The sequence below is a fragment of the Girardinichthys multiradiatus genome, chromosome 21, assembly GCF_021462225.1.
Source record: "Girardinichthys multiradiatus isolate DD_20200921_A chromosome 21, DD_fGirMul_XY1, whole genome shotgun sequence".
NCBI lineage: Eukaryota > Metazoa > Chordata > Actinopteri > Cyprinodontiformes > Goodeidae > Girardinichthys > Girardinichthys multiradiatus.
The window spans coordinates 23842321-23864969 of NC_061813.1; the positions used below are offsets into that span (position 1 = coordinate 23842321).

Genomic DNA, 22649 nt, shown 5'->3' on the forward strand with positions numbered 1-22649 from the left:
CTCCTCGCGGGACCCGGCCGGGCCAAGCCCGAAGGAGAGACGCAAGGCCATCCCCCAGTGGGCCCACCACCTGCAGGGGGAACTGTGAGGGACTGGTGCAAAGAAGATTGGGCGGCAGACAAAGGTGGAGACCTCGGTGGCCCGATCCCCGGATGCTTAGGCTGGCTTTAGGGACGTGGAATGTCTAGTCACTGGGGGGCAAGGAGCCAGAGCTTGTGAGGGAGGTCGAGAGATATTGACTAGAAATAGTCGAGCTCACCTCCAAGCACAGCGTGGGCTCTGGAACCCATCTCCTCAAGAGGGGCTGGACTCTCTTCTACTCTGAGTGGCCCACGGGGAGAGGCAGCGGGCTGGGGTGGGTTTGCTTGTTGCCCCCCAGCCCAGCCGTCTCGTGTTGGGGTTTACCCCAGTGGATGAGAGGGTCGCATCACTGCGCGTTCGGGTTGGGGGCAGGTCTTCGACTGTCGTTTCGCCCTATGGGCCGGGCAGCAGTGCGTAATACCCGGCCTTCTTGGTGTCCCTGTCAGGGGTGCTGGATGGTGCCCCTCCCGGGGACTCCATTATTCTTCTGGGGGACTTCAACGCCCACGTGGGAAACGACAGTGACACCTGGAGAGGCGTGATTGGATAACGAATAGCCTCCCCGATCTGAATCCGAGTGGTGTTTCGTTACTGGACTTCTGTGCTTGTCACAAATTGTCCATAACGAACACCATGTTCAAACATAAGGGTGTCCATCAGTGCACTTGGCACCAGGACGCCCAAGGCAGGAGGTCGATGATTGACTTTGTTGTCGTATCGTCAGACCTTTGGCCGGATGTTTTGGACACTCGGGTGAAGAGAGGGGCTGAGCTGTCCACTGATCACCACCGGGTGGAGAGTTGGATCCGCTGGAAGAAGAGAAAGCCGGACAGACTTGACAGGCCCAAGCACATAGTGAGGATCTGCTGGGAACGTCTGGCAGAGCCCTTGGCCTGGGATGTTTTCAACTCCCACCTCCGGAAGAGCTTTGACCAGATTGCGGGGGGATGTTGGAGAAATAGAGTCCGAGTGGACCATGTTCCGCATCTATTGTCGATGCTGCTACCCGTAGCTGTGGCCGTAAGGTCTGCGGTGCCTGTCGCAGCGGCAATCCGAGAACCCGGTGGTGGACACTGGCAGTAAGGGTCGCTGTCAAGCTGAAGAAGGAGTCCTATCGGCTGTGGTTGGCTTGTGGGACTCTTGAGGTGGCTGACGGGTACCGTGAGGCCAAGTGTGCCGTGGCCCGGGCTGCGGCAGAGGCAAAAACTCAGGCCTGGGAGGAGTTCGGTGAGGCCATGGAGAAGGACTACTGGTTGGCCTCGAAGCGATTCTGGCAAACCGTCCGGCGCCTCGGGAGGGGGAAGCAGTGCTTCGCCAACACTGTTTACAGTGGGGGTGGGAGGCTGCTGACCTCGACTGGGGACATTATCGGGCAGTGGAAGGAGTACTTCGAGGATTTCCTCAATTTCGCCATCACGCATTCCCTGGTGGAAACAGAGGACCGAAAGAATGAGATCCCGGATACAAGCGGCTGAAATGAGCTTCCTCCGTAGGGTGGCCGGGCACTCCCTTAGAGATAGGGTGAGGAGCTCGGCCATCTGGGAGGGGCTCGGAGTAGAGCCGCTGCTCCTCCACATCGAGAGGAGCCAGTTGAGGTGGCTCGGGCATGCCTCCTGGACTCCTCCCTCAGGAGGTGTTCCAGGCACGTCCCACCGGGAGGAGGCCCAGGGGACGGCCCAGGACACGCTGGTGGGACTATGTCTCTTGGCTGGCCTGGGAACGCCTTGGGCTCCCCCTGGAGGAGCTGGAGGTGCAGAGTCTGTTGCCCCCACAACCCGGATCCGGAAAAAGCAGAAGACGACGAGTACGAGTACATTATGTGCAAAAAATTAATTCTTCTGGTAAACATGAAAACATTAAGAAATAATCTTTTTTCCTAAAATCACTGGTGTTACACTTATTGCCATCCCCAAGTATCCAATTTAATTAATGTAGATGAAGCATTTTCTGTAATAAATATTTTACCCTTTTATTTAATGTCTAAAAGAACAGTGATCCATAGCTTTCGGTTTCCCTGGGGTATGAATACATAATGACTCAGAGGCTAGTTTCTTTTACCCACTCTTCAAAATGGGAAAGAGAAGAGAAAACCCCGCCTGCTCATTGAATGTACTTCATTTAAAAGGTTGGCTTTTTCCATTTTTTCACACTCCAATAAAGCAAATTATGAAAAATATCACTTTTAGAGACAAATTACATTCAGCATTTTCGTTTTCAATTCTGTCTGACCTTTTCACATCAGCCTTAGAGCGTTAAAGGCTTTTTATTCTAAATGCACAATAAATGATGAATGATTCCTCCCTACCGGCAGCAGATTACAGCTTTGCAGGACAGCGCCAAGTCGAGGAAGGCCTGCCGGAGCTCGAAGGACAGGGCGTATTTAAGGGTTTGACCATCGATGATCAGAGCAAGCTCGTTTTCTTTTCTCAGAGAGTCGCCCAGGGAGGAACAGTGAGCGGTGAGGGTGGCACGAGTGGCCTGAAGAAGACAAACACACAAAGCAAAAAAAGGTATGAGTTTAATTTTCTAACATTACCAACACACGCAACTCTTAGAAGATTACACCAGGAAATGCTGTTAGCGTTTGAATGTAAAACTTCTAACCACAAATCTTGCCCCGGACTAATCTCTAAATCGAACATAAAATGTTTCTTCCTTTTCTGCAGTGAGGCAGCAGATGTTTTAAACCACCACATTGTTCTTTTGTTTTTTTTAATAGGTGGACACTGTTGTCTGACAAAGTGGTGAAAATGCAAATCACGCACATCAAAACACACCAGCCGGTTTGCAGAAAGGTAAAAGCCACCAGCAGGTAAAATGGAAGACATGTGTGCATGGTTGCATGGTCTGCTTTCATCTGGGGAAACAATTAGCTTCTGTGTACCCCCAAAACAATTAAAAATGCCAATATAAAGCTCACAGTTGTTCCAGGGATCCCAACAACAAGCATATGCTGTCAAGCCCCGAAGGCGCGTTTAATCGGACTGTAAAAATCCCAATCCTTCCTTCATGGGTTGAAGCACAAGACAGTAAGAGAAACCTTAGCAAAAGAAAAATAAGAAAAATGAGCTGAACCGGCATGGATTGGTGAAATCTAGCCTTCAAAAGTAACAGCAAAGGGTGCATGTGTACATGTGTGTGTGCAAGTGTGGAAATGCCAGCTCGCCTGCAGCGCAGCAGTTTGGGGCTGTTTTGATTGAGCTCTTGATAATGGAGGAACAGGGATTAATAGAGAAAACAAACATCCAGCTGAGGTGTAATGAACTCCATGTGGACAAGCAGACACGCTACAAGCCTGACCACCACCATCCTCCCCTCCCCCACAAACTCTCTCACTCACTCACACACACACACACACACACACACATACCTGAATTAGTCATTTCCACTGACTGAAATCCTTATTTACTTAGCAAAATCCTTTGGACTTCAAACAAAATGTAGCTGATTAAAGAGAAACTCAGATTAAAAAGTTTCATTCAGGGAAAATTAGTAACTAAAATACCAGTCAAACAGAAAGTAAATGTTTTATCCAACAAAAATGTTCAGCTACTACATCAGCAAACAACTTTACATCTAAACCTATTTCTGTTTTTAAACAAATTGAGAAATACATTTAAATGCATTTTATCCCTGAAAGTAATGATTTATGGAAACACAGATAGAAATAACACACATTTTTAATAGGAGCCTTGCAAAACAAGCTATTCTTCTTGAATTGCTTTTGGATTTAGCACTTTTAAGTCTCATAGCTTCAAATAAAATGCATCCAACTGCCTTCAGAAGCCACTTTCTTAGAATTTATGTTTTTGGCCAACAAGTAAAAAAGTTACATTCACCAGAAAACTAACAATGTTACACCCCTGAACACACATTGAAACATGGCAGTGACAGCATCATGCTAGGAGGATGATTTTCTTCTGCATGGACATTAAAGCTGGTCAGAGTTGATGGGAAGACAGAGGGAGCCAAGCACAGGCCAATCTTGTGAGAAAACCAGTTTGAGGCTGCAAAACACTGGAGACTGGGGCAGAGATTCACCCTCCAGCAAGACGCTGACGGTAAAGATGCATCCAGAGCTACAACGGAACCATTTAGATTAAAGCATAATTATATGTTAGAATGGCTTAGTCAAAGTCCAGACCTAAAGCAAATTACGAATATTTGACAAGACTTGAAACTTGATGTTTATAGACTCTCTGCATCCAATCTGATTGCATGTTCTTCATTATGTAATTGCTCAAGCTCAAACATTTCAGTCCAGAGGTGTGGAGTGGTGTAGATACCCTAAAAGGCTTGCAGCTGTAATCCTTCATCGTTCTACAGAGTATTGACTCAGGGAGGGTGAATACAAAAATATAGTAAACTTCTAAGATTTGTTTTATTTGGCGACCATGTATCCTTCCACTTTACAAATATGCTCTACATTGCGTCAGTCTATCAAATAAAATCATAATAAAATACACAGAAATTTGTTGTTGCAACGTCTTAAAAAAAAAATGGCAAAGATTTCAAGGCACTGTAAACAGTAAATATCTATGTATCATCGAATTTTAGAGATTAACTCTGTCTCTCACAGTGGGCGACTGGCTGCTATCTGACCTCGGAGAAATCACCAACCCACAGAGAGGTGACCTCTTGTGCTCACATAGCATGCGAAAGACATGCATGTATCAAACTCAGCCATATGAACAAAGCAGCTGCTCTTCTTCTTGCCAAATAGCGATGCACACGTGCGTGCCCTCCACACTCACACACACACACACACACACAGAAGTGTCCCTTCTTTTCCCAAAAAATTCCTCTCTCTTGTTTTCTCAGCCCAGGGCTGTGTGTTTTCCCTTGAATGCTTGAATTCCTGTTTGCCTTCACCTTTTCGCCCAAAACAAGGAAGAGGAAAACAAAAACATAATGAAAGGATTAAAGGAGATTAAAGGCTGTTAAGAGTTTTCAGAAAACTCTAGTGCCCATGAGCATGGGTAGCGTGTGCTTTACAATGCGAGTTTGATTCTGTTTAGCAACAAGAGTTCCTTCCATCACATTTTATTTATTAATGATAAGTTGTGCTTTAATATATGATAGCTCATAAAAACCCAGACATAAAGGAGCAGAAATAGTCTCATGCAGCTGCCACCAGATCCTATTGCAGCACTGTAACCTGTCACAGCAGGTTCAAACAAAGCTTGAGCGGCAGTTAAGATAACCCCGGATAATAACCAGGATAAACATGCGGAGAGCCACAAGGATTTAAAAGGTAACTACAGTTTGAACAATGGTTGGCTTTTGCGGCAACACACCAAGTCCAGACCAAAATGACAAAAGAAAAGCTGTCTTAACAATAGTCCACTGTGGTCTGATAATACTTAAACAAAAACTCTGACACAAGAATGAGAAAAGGTCTCCTTCTTTCTCATACCAAATTACCTTCTATTTCTGGAAACTATGCAGGGGAAAGAAAAGTCTTATTCTTTAAATGCAAGACTAACAACATGACTGATGTCAATAGCAGACATTTCAGCCTCCAAACTAAATGTTTATGTTTCATATGCATCTGGCCTGGAAGTAAGCAGAGACTCAAGAACACAGACACAAACACTGGTGCACAATTAGCAGACTGCATTCACAGACCCGACTGCATGGACATTTTTTTAGGATTATATTTGGATATGAAAGAGGGTGGTGTATGTTGGCAGAGTGAGGCATCCCAGGTCACACTCTTACTGCATTAAAAAAAAAAAAGGGACAAGAAAATTAAAATAACTCAAGTATATAAATTAAAATTTTATTGTTTTCAAATCATGTAAAGATACAATAGGACATTACACAGAAATGTAAATTTCTGAAACAAAAACATTTATGAGGATTCACATTCTACTTTGAGTTACATCACGTTTTTAATCCATAGGGTTTAACATGCTGGTCCACCCTTTGCAGCTAGAACAGCTTACAACTGGAATTTTCTTTCAGAATTGCATTCATGAGGTCAGACACTGATGTTGGATGGAAAGAATTGACTCACTTTCCCCACTCTAATTTATCCCAAAAGTGCTTGATCGGGTTGAGGTCAGGACTCAGGACTAGTCAGATCTGCAACCCTCTCACTCCCCAGGAGTCACCCAGGAAGAACATAAAAGCTTTTCTGCTACAGGTATGATTGTGGAGGTTTTGGGGACAATTGCTCGACCGAGAAAAATGCTGAATTTGTCCGAGAATCCACAAATTTCTAGACTCAACACAAGCTTTGTGTGTTCACATATATATGATACTCATTAATTAAATTCTTGAAGTAGCTGAATGACCATTCTTAAAGATAGGTGATCCCTTATTCTTAGCCAGAGGTTGTAGATCTACAACTGTAATACTACGGTACAAAAAGCGCAAACAGTGACTTGTAATGTCATCATAAAAATTGTTTGTGTATGGAAACTTTTGCAATACATTGAAGCTTGCGGCTGTAACAGGACAGAAGTATGGAAGGTTTCAAATGATTTGGAAACTTTTGTAAGCCCATGCAGCTAGTAGTTGGTACAGAGACATGTGGAAATACATCAGACAGAGTGGTCGCCAGACAAACCATGAAAAAGCGTGGAAAAGAGTGGAAAAAAAGTCAGGCAAGGAGACGCTCATTTTAAGAGATTTTGTCACAAGTGAGGTGTAATATACCGTTTAATTATCAGACGGTGCATCTGTGCAAACACCCACATCCTCTGCAGCCAGGGTCAGAAATCCTCACAAAAGGCACAAAAGGAGGACCTCAACTGTGAGAAGAACAGCAGTTACAAGTTGGGGCACACTGCAAAACCGTGTGCGTCTGCACATAAAGATGATGAATGGCCAGAAGAAAGGCGGTGTTTGTTTAAGGGTTGTACTGCGGGCAGCATGACAAGAGCCTTGTGATTGTGGGAAAGTTTGATGGGATGTTGGTTCTACACGTTTATCAAGCTGATCAGGAGGAACCAGTGCCACTTGGACGTGGGTAAACAGTGTGTGATGTTAAGCAGAGATGGGGAAATAAGGAGATTCTACATGTGCTTCGGAGTTTTTAGGTTTTAAACAACTGCAAGGAGGAGGTGGGGCAGGGTGAAGGTTTGTGCAGGTCTGTGTGTGGTGGCTGATCTGAAGGTGACAGGTGGCGCATCTCATAGCGTTAGTGCTTGCAAACCGTTTACCCAGGAGGCATTGGTCCTAGGGTTTGTTTTGGTGAGGAGCAGCAGCAAAAGGAGATTGCATTACCACTCATTCATCGCCCTAAAACGGGCCAGTAAAACACCTCCACTCTGCACCTTTCCAGACTGTCCACCTCACCCATAAAACCAAATAAACAGTCCCCAGTGCTTTCTTCACAAACCCACTTCTGTGTCTCCTAAAAGATAAACATGCATATACTGTTCCTGTTTTCTGCTCTTCTTCAGTCTAATTTGTCCTGCCACGAAGCACACAGGGTGTGTGGTCGCTTCCTCAGCATAAAGAGCATGCTGACAGACGTGGAGGTAGCAGCTTGAGGAGGATTTGTGTACAGATTTGTGTGCATGCTCTGCTCTCAGAAGGAAGATCAGGATCATAAACCAGACAGCAGACTAATAACTAACACAAAGAACCGTATTTATGGAATATTTTGTTGGCTGTAATAATATTTTAGGTGCCATGCATAAAAATTTGGCTTTCTATTGATATATTTGGCCACAAGAATTCTTTTTTTGTATTTAGGAACATAAGCAGAAATGTTAATTTCCTCGATTTTCAGAAAAACTGAAAAAGTGACAATTGTTTGTTTCTCTTTCCTGGTGATTTTGCTTTGATTATTCTAAACTTTTAATTTAGGTGAAAATAAAATATTTCCTCTAATCTGTTTTTAACCGGCTTCCTCCCACAGTCCAAAGACATGCCTGTTAGGTTAATTGGTAACTCTAAATTGCCCTTAGGTGTATGAATGAATGAGTGTGTGCGCGGTTGTTTGTGTGTTGCCCTGCGATGGACTGGCGACCTGTCCAGGATGTACCCCGCCTCTCGCCCATAGACTGCTGGAGATAGGCACCAGCTTCCCCACGACCCACTATGGAATAAGCGGTAGAAAATGACTGACTGACTGTTTTCAACCTCCCAAAAAAATACAATCCATCCATTGAATCTTGGATGTGAACCAGTCTTTTTATTCAATGAAATGATTCCATGTTTTAGAAAAATTAAATATTTCTAAAACCTGCAAACATTTTTGGTCTCTCTCGTCTAAAGAAATATCGAGCTTAAGTTGGCCTCTGATTGGCTGATCAGCCCTCCCGACGTCTCCTCCCCCAGAAGCACATTGCTCATAGCAAGCTGGGTATCTACTCTGACTCAATAAGAATGAAGCAGACAACAAGCCATCAACAAGCCTTTCCTTTCAAAGTTGGAGCCAGTCCCGACCAACCTGTCAGCTTTGGATGCTCTTACTTGTTTTTACTTGCATTGTAGTCTCTGGCTCATTTGTCTAATATTTCTTTTGTCCTTTGTTTACACTCCAGGCCTTGGACAAGCACCCTGCATTACTAAACGACTACCTTTAACAGCATTACCTGGTTTTATCTAAAGTGGGGAAACTTTACACATCTAAAAGCCATTTCCAGAAAAGACCACTTCCACATGCCTGTCAGAGACTGACCTGTGGCAGACAGACATGCAAACATGTCTCCAGACCAGAGACTGAGATGGCAAAACCATCTGACCACACGCAACTTGGTTCTGTGAGAGTAAACAGCTACATCTGACAAACGTAATGTGCCATTTCCAGTTCTATTCCTGGTGGTTCTGGTGCTGAAAGTTGAGCCCAGGCAGTTTTATGACTTTCATCTCCCTTTTTTCTCCCCCCTTTTAGAGTAATGTTGGGTGTTAGATTTAAATCTAGGCCACAAACCCCATTCCTTAGACTCCTGAAAAACACATTAACTCTATTTCTAATTCGGATTAATTATATTTTGTATGTTTTGTAAGTTCTTTAGATGTTTGTTTTATTAGCTTAATTAAGTCATTAAATAGGGGTTAGTATATTTAATGAAATTAGTTCCTAATAAAGTAGATTAGCTGTTACTTTTGGCTTTCCTTAAGATCATTGTTTGAAGTGTTAATTCAGTGTTGACCATCTTTAAATAGAAATATCAATAAATCTCTTGCTTATTTTATTTTTAATAATTTACAGAATGGACAAAAGAGATATTGCTCCTTCTGATTTGAATGACTATGACTGAGTGGTTTATCCTTAGTATGGTTTAACATAACCAACCGACGCTACAAACACAAAGCTGAGACGTTTTGTGAATTGCCCAAGCCCAGTTTAGTCCTGAAAACAAAATCCATCCACCAAAAAAAAAAAAAGAAAGGTGGACTCCAGACCTGCTTACTCCTTGATCTCTTGAAAAAAAAAAAATGTCTGACACAAGTCCAAAACATCCCCAGTAATGCTACAGCGCCGGATACAAATGGGAGCAATAGGTCAAATTTTGAGAAGAGATTTTGATAAGCAGCTCCTGTTTTCACTCATGTGCAGGTTATGCCTTCAAACAGGCCCACATGCATAAAGAAAACGGACCTGTTGCGAGTTATTTTAAGTGAATAGCAGATAAGTGTTAAGCTGAGGATGGCATGGCTTTCATCTGCATCACGCACATGAAGAGCTCTGTGAAGTCACCCTGATAGACAAGAGGCATTAACACCACATGCAGGCGTGTTTCTTCAGCTTCAGTTTAAACCTACAGTCTTTTAGCTTAGTTCCTCTATCGCTAAAAAGCTTTCTCATGTCAAAATGTAATGAGATCAACTCAAAGTCCAGTCATTCGTTGAAGTTTCCTGAATCTCATCAATCATTGTAAATTTCCCGCTGCTGTCGGTAAAATGCATGGAAGAAAAAAAAAAAGAAAAAAAACGCCTCACCTTCTCAGTTCAATGAAACTTCCAACAGACCTCTGGGTTTGTGCTGCTAGTCCCATCTGGAGACAGCCCCATTTATCCTGCTTCATATAAAGTCACTCAGCCATTCATGATTTTTCTTCTTCTGTATGAAAACAATTTCTTTGAGAAGGATTAGAAGGTTTTCTCACCTCATATGTACGTGCAAAACATACTTAAGACTTTTTTATGACTTATAGGATGCATAATCTGTTAAATGAAGCAAAAATGAAAGAGCAGGAAAAACAATATTTGCTCTTCACCTTCTACTCAGGCCAAGTTGTCCTCCTTCACATCAACTATTAACCACATAGCACACATCTAATCAATCACACATAGCAGATCTAAAAAAAATGCAAACAGTATTGTGATTAATCAGATTAGAGCACCAACTGCATAAGCTGTCAACCGTTTAGCATAAACTGTAGGTCTGAGGCACAATATTTGCTCTAAATCTAAAATATTCACCCTGTCCAACTCAATTTACTCAGCTTTTAAGTGGCCTCACATGCCATCAGGACTCAGTCTGGGAACCTCGGGGCATCACTTTGATAAAGCGTGAAAGTGTCAAATTTCACAAGTGCTCCATTTATCTTTCACAGTGCAAGAATCTAAAAAATGACGGTAAGTACCAGTGTGCAGTTAAATGTGCTATCTTTACCAAATTCAAATCTTTTTACACAACTTTCAAATTAGATCCCCTGTTTACCATATAAAGGGATCATGCTGACCATTTTCCAGCGTAATGCAATTACTCTACAAGCTCACAGTCCAGGACGCCTACCAACCGAGGAAAATTACAAACTGAGCATAGACCTCACCTCTCTTTTAGCTTTAAGACACACTTTGGGCCCACAAACATATATCCATGCACATACTACAGCATTATTGCACATAAAGGGGCTGCAATCCCCTTTAGGTGACCAAAAGACACAGCAACGTCTATCTGGTCTCCTGCCAACTTCAAATGGCCTGCAGATTTTATTATGTGGACTAAATATAGTCGGACTTCAGCCAAAGTAAAGCATCGTTTTCAAAGCATTCAGCTAGTCCCCCCAAAACATGTTTTTCTCTCACTTTCCTAACTGTTAACATAATAATTGAAAAGACTCCTGACCCTGACTGTCAGTCAGAGTCAGGAGTCAGTTAAACAGCAATGCAACACCAGCACCATCCACTGTCCATATAATCGCACTGATCTACTTTTAAACTACTCTTTCTTCTATCATTAATAGCATAGATGTGCTTTACCAGAACTTTTTCTGTTATTCAGTTTATCTTCTGAAAGGATCTAAAAGACCCCACATCACCTGCAGCAGGGTTCAGAACCACCCTTTGAGCAGTACTTTTACTTTATTACTCAAATAATTTAAAGGGCACTAAATTAATGTATGAATAATTAAAGTAGCAATGCCAAACAACCCTGAGCAGTCAGTTCGAACAGAGCCGTTTATTGCCTCCGCCATGTAGAAACCTTTAAGGAACATAATGATCGTAGCAAGCTTAATAGATGCAAAAGTGAAAGCTCTCGATGACTCATATGCTCCCAACATGCATAGGACGACAGGCCTGTAGAAAGTGTCAGCTCAAGTACTGCTATCTGTGCATAGATAGAAAGTAAGTAATGCTCGTATTCTCTAAAACACTAGAGCTGAACCTTTCTACAACACATCACACATATTAAACAAATGTAAAACGTTAATGTGTTGTTTGATGAGGTTCTTCACACACAGGGCAGCATTAAAGTCAACTATGAAACCTTAATGCAAGAAAGATACAAGTGCAGTAAAAAAGAAAGAGTCAGTCAGTCAGTCATTTTCTACCGCTTATTCCATAGTGGGTCGTGGGGGAGCCGGTGCCTATCTCCAGCAGTCTATGGGCGGGAGGCGGGGTACACCCTGGACCGGTCGCCAGTCCATCGCAGGGCAACACACAAACAACCGTGCACACACTCATTCATACACCTAAGGGCAATTTAGATTGACCAATTAACCTCACTGGCATGTCTTTGGACTGTGGGAGGAAGCCGGAGTACCCGGTGAGAACCCACGCATGCACGGGGAGAACATGCAAACTCCATGCAGAAAGACCTCAGGCTGGGAATCGAACTTAGGATCTTCTTGCTGCAAGGCAACAGTGCTACCAACTGCGCCACCGTGCAGCCCAAAAAGAAAAATCCTATCTATAAACAAGGAAAGCACTTATTCTTAAAAAGCAACCCCAAAAACATGCAAACAATGCAGTGGTTAGTGGTTAATTAGATTAGACAAAAAGTGTAATATTTTAGTGATAGTGTAGAGCAGGGGTGTTTTTAGGGTCTCTAAACATTGGGGGCTTTAGCCCAAATCCAAAATATTTAGATTTCAATAAGACACTTTACAGGGGATTTAAAATTATAAATAATATAGGTCATATTGTACCAGTTCTCTGTCTCGGCTGGTTTTAGACTGAATGTAAATTACCGTATTTTCCGCACTATAAGGCGCACCTTCAATGAATGGCCTATTTTAGAACTGTTTTCATATATAGGGCGCACCGGATTATAAGGCGCATAGAATAGAAGCTACTGCAGTCAAACGTTTGACTGGGGTTGCGTTATGCATCCACTAGATGGAGCTGTGCTAAAGAGAATGTCAACAAAACAGTCAGATAAGTCAGTCAGTCAAACTTTATTAATACACTACAAACCAGCGTTCTGATAACTCCATTCACTCTCATGGTAAGGTCTCCTCTACATAGAAATCTATTGAATAGAGCCAACCGCACGTTAGGAATGCATTGGAGTCTATGAAGTTGAAGTTAAAATTAAACGTTTGTTAAAACGTGAAAGGGAACTTTTCCCTGATTCAGTAAACACGTAAAAGAAACAGTTTGATGCACTAAATCAAACGTTAGTACATTCACAATATAGTAGCGTTAACTGTTGAATTCTCTCGCTGCTGCTCTATTCCCATGTTCGACTGCATAGCTGACAGCCTTGAGTTTGAACTCAGCATCGTAAGCGTGTCTCTTGAAAGGTGCAATTTTGGGGTCGTTATACACACACAAGTGGTGTTGGACTAGGAATAAGCACAGTACAGGTGTTTACCGCTATTACTTCGGCGACACCCCTGACTACGGTAGCCGTAATGCTGCAAGCGGTGCGGCTTTGTAGTTTACCAGTCGTACTGAAACATTTTGACAGAGCGCCGTGTACAACCAGTATGGATCAACCAATTAACCAATTGATCCATATATAAGGCGCTCTGGATTACAAGGCGCACTGTCATTTTTTGAGAAAATTAATGGTTTTTAAGTGCGCCTTATAGTGCGGAAAATACGGTACTGTGAATCAAACAAAAAAGGTTTGCAATAATTGTACTTTTTATTTTTGTAAGAAGCTGAATGAAGGACAAGGAGAAACAGAGTTTAGGCCTGATGAAAACCATTTTGCTGAAGCAAATAATGACACATTTTGAGGTATTTAGAAAAGAACTTAATCTGAATTTTTGTTGACAAACGTTTTTCTTAAACTCAAAGATGTTTACTATGGGTCAGATAAATGTTCTTATTTTGTCATCTACATAAATAACCTTTTAAAAATGTTAAATTTTCATCAAAGTTTTCCACTCCTGAGGCTCCATTGTCTTTATTCTTATATTTCAAAAAAGGAAAGTGGTATAAAGTAGATTTTCCTAAACCTTAGTCAAATGGTAAAATCCTAAAACACATTTATTTTATTATGCCAAGAGCTTTGGAAACATTTTATTAAAATTGTTCCTTCTTTTATTAACCTGTTCTCTTTTATTGCCATCTTTTCAGCCCTTCATTCCACTTCTGGAGAAATTTAGCCTGCCAAAAATAATAAAAGAAACATTTTACAACAGTCTTTTGTTCTGCACTGAACAGGTGAGACATTAGTGCAGTTCTTACTATTAAACACTTTGAGAGGAAAGGGTGTTAAGTTGTGGTTTTTAAAATAGAGCATAGAGCCTCGTCCTGGACCTTATCAGTACTAATATTACAGTTATTAATAACTGTATACATATGGTATGTATGTCTTACCTTTAGTAAAACTGTATCCTTGTTTAATTAGTTTAGTTTATATAATATTACATGCATAATTCAGAAAAATAAAATAGTTGACTAATAAATGGTCCACCTGTGGTAAATTGGGATGATTTATTTCTTAATTATACTGCATCTTTAAAGCCAGAACTTTATGTTTAGAATCAGCACAGAAAATTTGAAAGAGAAGAGGGAGGCTTACTGTTGCTCTTTCTACTAAGTCTTACTGGAACCAGGAGATATTTTCCTGGTTTATTGAGCAACACCTGGTTCTTTCTACATGTAGAACTAGACTATAAGACCGGCTGCAGCAATGAGATGTAATGTGTTGATCTGAAGGACTTTTAATGTGTTCAGCTACGTTAGGATTAAATGTTTTTATTTTGACTGAAGTAAAGGACCAGATATTTTCACATTATGATGCAAATCCCGCTAGAAGCTCACAGAGAAGGTTGCTGCTGTTTTCTATCACAGATCATTTAACTTCACCTGTAGCTCAGGTGAAAGTTCCTCATGATGATCCTGAAGATGCTCATTAGAGTGAATCTCCACCTCATGTCTTGCTGGGTGAATCAGTGATTAGCTGTAACTTACAATCATCCCATTCTGAGTCAGCATTCAGGTTTTACCGCCATCTTCGTCTGGTTTATACCGCTCTGTTTCCACCTGTTCCTGAAAACAAATACACCAGGCTCCCACTCTCCGGTTGGCTCTGTGGTTGCTCTGAAATGAGCCCTGTTCGATGCCGCGAGTGCACAACTAACTTTTTTTATCTTCTCCTTATAACTCATTGTCAGATTGGGTGGTGCGGGACATGATTATATGGAACACAATTGAAAAAATCTGACTGTTTTTAAATAAAAATGTGAATTCCAATACCATTTTGTGGCTGCATCTTTTTAAAACTTCAAAATTTCTTCTATCAAGAAGTCCGGGGCGATTCAGAAAACATCCTGGGCTAACTACGCGCCTGGTGTGGAGCCTATCCATATCTCTCCAAAGGGGACATCAGAGACTTTAATTGCCTCCACCTGCGAACACACAAAGAGCCCCACCCACCAATTTGACTGCAGACCACACCCCAGTTCTCACGGTAGCCTGGTTAAAAAAACACCGCACCACATAACTTCCTCCCTTGGGAACATGAAGAAAATCCCCCAGTGCTTAACAAAGTGATGCAAGCGCAGGAGGCCGCCTAGAAGAAGAGGAGGAGGAGGGTTTACTCACATCAAGAGAGTCCTCGTTGACAATGATGAGGGACATGCCGTGTGTCACCAGGCGACAGGAGTAACCTGAGAAACAATACAGCGGAGGGGAGAGAGTGGAGGATGGGAGAGGGATTGGGTTTACTCAAACGTCACTCACACCTACTCAACCTCTGACCAAACGACAGTAATAATCTGCTGCAGTCATGGGCAAAAGAAAGTACACCCTCTAGAAATTGATAGATTTAATGTCGAGATGCTCAGAAAAAAAAAATAAAATAAAATAAAAAAATCAGAGGTGACCTGAAATGACGACCAGGCAGTCAGAAACTCAAAAATCCAACCTTTTTCTGATCAGTGAACGCACCATACTAAGCAATACCCGTTAAGGCTAAAACCTCTCAACCCGATTTGGTTTTTAAGGTGCAATTGGGGGTGCGTGTACATCACTAGATTTGAATTAGGAGATTCAAGGAGATTCGTTCAGATTTTGTTTTCAGGTCCTTGTTTTCCTGGACAACTGTCACCATGACTCAGGAACACCAAGAAACTCACATAACTACATTGAACTCGGCCACAACAAAACTGTCCTCCAATAATTTGCTGTTAAAAACCTAAGACCTAAATACCTACATATATGCACGCTTCCAGAGTACATACATACATCCTTAAGATACCAAGATCATAAATAATGTTTGTCACATGTTAAACTAAAGGATTTTTTTCTTTTTGTAAGATCGAAGAGCATAAACTTTCAATATTTCTTATTTTCACTCAAGATGCTGCTCTCACACTCAAAGGCTTATATGCTTTGTTACTCCCAAAAAAATTTTCTGCAGTCAGATTTAATGCCTCTATCAGAAATGTCTTCTCCTCCTGAATGAATCCAGCTCCTTAATCTCAAACTTGCCTACCAATCAATCTAAAACAAAGATGAAAATGTCCGTTTATTTTGCTGCTGACATATATTAACAATATAAGCTAATGACATTTCTGTCCATCATATGTATTTAAACATTAAAGAATCATGTTCACAATACTATGGATCCACACCTGTGTAGTACTGACGTTGTACAATACCATCTTTGGCCCTGGATTAATAAAAAAGCATCAGAATCACAATCAGCTTTATTGCCAAGTGTGACTCCGGTACACTTTGCTCTCGGTGAAGATTTTAAACCAAAAAACACGCAGAAAACGAGAGGGCAAAGCTCACAAGCTGCCATCAGCAGTGCAATCTTGGATGTGCATAGAAATCACCAAGGATGAAATCAGAAAGGAGAAAAAAAAAAAAACGTTTATATGGACAACTTTTGATACATTTAATAAGTGCCGCAGCTGTTAAATTTCCGATTGGGAACTCGGAAAAATTCAGTCATCCGGGCTAAGAGAACCCACCCTTACCCCGGATGACTGAGTCAGTTCACACTGACGGTCAACCGTGCGTTCTACTCGCCGTCACAAATAGAAGCCATTCTAGTTAATGCGGTAATTCACACCGGCTCCGTGGCGCTGCAGCATGACGGAGGGCCCTCCTTCATCGGCCATCACAGAAACGTATCACGTCTATTTTTGACGGATGACTGAACACAAAAGCGGGAATTTCAATAGGGGTCAAATTCACGGATGACGCAGCTGTTGTCGGATGCATGAACGGACCCTAAACGCATCCAGTGTGAATCGCAGCACAGCACAATTTTCGGCGGATGACGGAGGAGACACGTCATGTACTCAGTGTGAACTAGGGGTTAAAGTGCAAGGCGAGGTATTCAAAACAGTTGAAAAGTGCGCAAGAGGCAGTAAATCGGAGCACAGACACTGACTTTGAGGGGAAGTAGAGAATATTTGCAAGCCAAACATTTTTAAAATAAGAGAGCAGCACAATATCTGAAGGTGACATTAAGGAGAGAAATACTAAATTAAGCTTTAAGACTAAACTGCTTTTCTGTCATTTTCAGTCTACTAATGGACAATTTTTAAATAAATGTTTAATTTGTTTAGTTAACTGATTCTGACCATTACAACAAAGCAAAATATTCCTAAATTAAAGACATGAACTAATGTTGCGGCTAACGTTCATATATTTTTCATCCACTTGTCAATTTATGATATTTTGGGCACGCACTTCACAACATGATGTCAGCATCAGACACAAGACCCCAAAGCGAGCCCAAAACATTCAGAACCACTGATCAAAATAGAAGTAAATTAAAAAGAAATGATGGGTGGTTTAGATTGTTTTGGACAGAACTGTATATCGCATCAGTGCCTTCATATAATCGTTTTCTCTCACCTATATTAATGGCGGTCTCTTGCTTGTCTCCAGTGAGCACCCAGATCTTGATACCGGCCCTCATCAACGTGGCAATCGTGTCTGGGACGCCGGCCTGGAGACGGTCCTCTATGGCTGTGGCTCCAAGCAGCATTAAGTTCTGTTGGCAAAAGGCAAAGAGCCGGCAGTAATTCTAGGAAAGCAAACCCATAATGGCATCAAAAAGGTAATGAGGTTAAAAGAAATCATATTTAGACTCTGATTTCAGCCAGACATCAGCTTCTTGTATATCTGAACGATTCTGACAACATCATACATAATTTAAGAATGAGAGCGATGCCAGACAGCTCACATTGGAGTTGGGAAACCATCAAGCCAAGAAGTAACCCATTACCCTTTCCCATGCTTGCTTTAATTTGTGCAATGTTTAAATGCTTGCATGTCCTCATTAGACACTCACACAGACACACAACTTAACACAACTGTGTTGTTGACTCTGGCTTTATGGGGCTTTTGGCATGCCAGTGCAGGTAATTGCCCTTGTGGTTTCCCAGTCAGAGGTTTCCTCCTCCTCCTGCTTCCTCTCTTTTTTTCTCCTCACAGACTTTTCTCACCTAAGCGCTCTCCGCCAAATCAGTTGGCTTTCACACCTATTAGTTCAGCTCTCTCCTGAATCTGTTTCATTTTCAACCAGGTTATGTAGTCTACAAGACACACTTGAAATGCACTGCTGCACCGTAAAGCAAAAGCCAACATATGATCAACAAGAAAAATAAACCCATTAAAACTGTAAATCTGTGTGACACATTAAAAGGAGCAGCAAAGAAGTGAGAATCAGTGGATCCACTCTGCCACCTGCTGGCAACCAAAATCCACAGTCTACAAATGCTTTTGTTGTCATGTCTAACCCAAGAGTCACATAGCAGAAAACTTTTTAGTACACTAATCCACACACTTGCAAAAGTGTCTATCTCTGAATCCTTTTTATATTTAGGAAAGTTCTAACCACAACTTTAATGTATTTTTGGTGGGATTTTTACGGGATAGATCAGGGGTGCCCAGGCCCAGTCCCTCCTGCAGTGTTTTGATGCTTCCATTCTCCAACACACCCGAACTAAATGAAGGGCTTGTTACCAGGCCTCTGCAGAGCTGAAATACTGCTGATAAAGGAATATAGTCATGTGATTCAGGTGTTTCAGGGAAGGGATGTATCCAAATGTTGCAGGATAGTAGCTCTTGAAGAATGTGATAGACCAACACAAAAAGGTGCTCTGGTCACATGAGACCAAGCATGAATTTTTTCGCCAACATGCAAAACGCAATGTTAGACAGAAGACAAATCACTCTGAACACAATCTATACAGCATCATGCTGTGGGGATTATTTTCTTCAGCAGGGACAGTGAAGCTATTTAGAGCTTATGTGAATATGAATGGAAGTAAACACAGGGTGATCCTGACAGACAACCTGTTAAAAAACATCAATCGTTTTCCTTCCATGTCACAGTTCTTCCCCATGAAGGTTACTGAAGCTTCTGGTTGTAACGTGACAAAATGTGAAAACGTTTGGTGGCTGTGAATACTTGGCACCGTCAGAAGAAACCCTAACCGTCCTATACTGATATCAACTACGGACCATGCAAAACTACACAATCAAAACTACCATTAAAAAAAAACAAAGAACATTTGGTCAATCAGTTAAAAAAAACTGTTATATTAACACTTGCAGAACTTTGCTTCCAAAAATGCGACTTTGAGATCACCAGCACTCAATCACTACCAATTAAAATCTGTTAATACCTTTTCCAGTTTTTCATAACACTCTTCTAGTTTCTGAGTGCGATCTTTGAGTTCAGTGCTGACACGATTATATTCTTTCAACCACTCCTGATAGGCGTCTTCTTCCAGGTCCACATACGCAAAACAGAGCGTCCTCAGGCCTGAAGGAATAAAGCAAGGAAGGAGAGGCTGGTCATACAATACACTTGTAGGGCAAATACAGCTGCTGTTGTATTTAAGTGAATGTGAAGGGTCTAATACACTTGCACTGGAAAGCACGAAGACACACAAGAAGACACACTGGGCTTTAATGTAAGTTAATGGAGATGAGCAAGAAGCTTTGGACTGAACGCTTGGTTGAAAAGCTCTAGGCCTGAATTTGTGCAATCACTGACTAATAGCTAGAAAATAATCTATAGCAGGGACATTACATGCTGTTGTTACCCATAAGCTGACTTTGAAAAGTGCTTTACAATAAAAGGCAGATTTTAAAAACACTGAATGAGCTCATCAGTAACTCTTTACTCCGCCTTCTGGGTTAGTTATTAAAGCAGATCACCCTCCAGACAAACCCCTTCCTAAACTCACCACCAGCTGAAAGTTCCTGAATCAAACATTTCGTTTTTACAAAGTATAGTATGGTGACAGAAAATAAAATCCACAACAATGTCCTGCGCACTTTTCAATGAAGAAATAAAAACAGAAAAATGCCACCAGGCAACAGTTGTTACACCTGATTTAGAAGAAATCTTGTCTGATTTCATTTGATTGGTTAATCTAAAGGAATCGTGGGTGTTTAAAAGTACAAATGTGGAAATCTGGAATATTTAGACCATGATGAGAAAACTTGTTTAATTGTATACATTTATTTAAAACTGGACGTTTTTCATACAGATTTATTAACATAGTTAGACCCTGTTAATGGGCAGAAAGGATCAAAACAGAAGACAGACTAACAACAGAGAACGATTTGGTTAACAATTTATCCAGCAAAAATACATAAGAATAGGTGTATTAAAAAAAAAGGAACGCACAAAAGTGTTCCTTCATATATTGTTCAATCTGAAACCTAAAGATAAAATATAAGGAAGAATAAATATAAGATATTTACAACCTTCTACTGACAGACAGCAGAGCTTATCCAGAAAAATTTGTGCCAATTCAACTTTCAGTCAAAAAAAAAAAAAACTCACTTAAAGGAGGTCAAGTACATGCAGAATCTTGTATACTTAAGCATATTAAAGAAAAAATGTTCTAAACTCTACAAATTGTCTTTTTTTTTAAATGTTACAATAAAGAAACGCCAGTCATATACTTGAATCAGAACTATTGAGAATCCAAAAAAGATTCTTGGACATTAATGTATCGTCTGCATACTTTTGAATGTTAACATTTGTACAGACTTCTGGTAAATCATTAATGTGTAAACAAGACCAGTCCAGAAATGGAGCCTTGTAGGACCCCTAAACTGATTCTGCCGTTAACATGCTAGTTGAAAATTATGTTGTTAAAGTTGTTGTTTCTTCCTCCATTGTGCACAAATATGTAAAGATATGCTATTTTTTAACAGGTGAGAATGAAGATACCACTGTTTTATGTTTTATCCTTTAATTATGATCAAACTCAGTATTGATAGAATACCTTCAGTAGCAAACTGCTCCAGATGAGCGATGGTTAGATCTTTGTACTGAGATGCTTCCGTTAGTCGTTCAAAGATGACATTATCCTGAAATAAAATACACAGAAATTTCAGCCTAAATTAAAGATTACCGTACTTAAAACATTCAGAATGATGCAGATAATCTGATGAACGTACAGCTCCTTTGCAGTAAAGCCGCAGCTTCCCAGTGGGCGTTCTGACCACCACGGACATGCGTTTGCGAGTACTGTAAAAGAGAGTGTAGTTTCGATTGAATGTCACATTTGTTAGGAGAAAATGACATTTCAGGAGGGATTACCTGGAGAACTCCAGCACGTTCAGTAGTTCATACGTCATCTCCTTTCCTCTCTGAAATACAGAAAGTTTGTTAAGCTTGTACCCCAAAAAAAATACCACAGTTTCGCAGATGTTTGGTGAAACCGTCCGAACTTACCATTTCGCTGTACCCCCCAGTGAAATGACAATAAATTCTATTCTACTTGTAAAATTATTTAAGAGACCATCAAAAGGTGAATTAGCTAGAATTAGATAGTAGTAGTGCATAACTGTAAAATAGGATTTAAAAAGTTGCTATTGCTTTATTAGGATCCCCATTAGCTGCTAATAAAGCACCGCTACTCTTCCTGGGATCCTCACTAAATAATTACAAATATATTACAACCATTTAAAATAGCATTAGTACATAAAATAAAATCATAAAGATAAAAACTATGCAACATGCCCTGTTTTTTGCCAGCCGAAGCTATAAAGTTCACTCTTTGAAGCAGACGACCATATAACTGGGCAGTACTCCAGATAACTCAAAACCAGATATTGTACAACCTGTTTAGCCACAGTAGTGGGTATGTATGTAATACATTTCCTCCCCACGGCCATGCTTTCACCCATTCTGGCCACAATATCATCTATACGAGTTGTTCAAGACAAGTGAGAGTCTAAAATAACCAATAATTTGATTTGCTTCACTTGCAACTCCTTAACAAATTTAGTAAGATTTCATTTTTTAAATTAGATTTACTTCCAAAAATGATAAGTGCTGTTTTTCCCATATTCAGTACCAATGTATTATCTTTAAGCCATCTACTTACTTTATCTAAATCATAATTAAGTAGGTTAGACACATGATCTGATGTGTGTGCTGCACAATACAATGTAGAATCATCAGCATACCCAACTACAATAGTTTTCTCCAATATGCAAGGCAAATCATTAGTAAATATAGAAGATAGGAGTGGAGCAAGGCAACTTCACCATCACTTTTCAAGTAAATATTTGAAAAGCATTTTTATTCACTCCCTCTGAGTCGATAATTTGTAAAATGATCTTTAACTGAAATTGTCCACGGTCCAGATAAACCGTACAGAGACCGACAGTTGTAACCATGACTGGGTACAATTCTTTGGTCTGTTTCAAGCTCCAGGATGGGTTCACACCGGCGTGATGCTCTCCAGAAACCGGACTCTGGCACGTTACAAAGCGTCCCACATGTTCGGTGAAAGCACTGTTGAAACTGAAAATTTTGCCCATTCTTTGCAGAATAGCTCACCCTCAGTCAGATTGGATGGAGAGTGTCTGTGAACATCACTTAACTCGCAGACTGAACTGGATTTACGTCTAGACTTTGACTGGGCCATTCAAAACACATAATAAGCTTTTATCTCAACCCTTTAACTGTAACTCTGGCTGCA

At 41.0% G+C, this 22649-nt stretch overlaps 1 protein-coding gene across 5 annotated transcripts in view; it reads right to left on the reverse strand.

Moving 5' to 3' along the window:
- atp8a2 (ATPase phospholipid transporting 8A2) overlaps positions 1-22649 on the reverse strand; it is an 81470-nt gene that overhangs the window by 27361 nt on the left and 31460 nt on the right. For all 5 annotated transcript variants that reach the window (XM_047349731.1, XM_047349730.1, XM_047349733.1 and 2 more), the window contains 7 exons: positions 21260-21309; positions 21118-21187; positions 20943-21027; positions 19323-19462; positions 17545-17683; positions 15274-15338; positions 2387-2559 (listed from right to left, as the gene is read on the reverse strand). In XM_047349731.1, coding sequence (XP_047205687.1) covers positions 2387-2559; positions 15274-15338; positions 17545-17683; positions 19323-19462; positions 20943-21027; positions 21118-21187; positions 21260-21309 — 722 coding nt within the window. The remainder of the gene's footprint in view (positions 1-2386; positions 2560-15273; positions 15339-17544; positions 17684-19322; positions 19463-20942; positions 21028-21117; positions 21188-21259; positions 21310-22649) is intronic.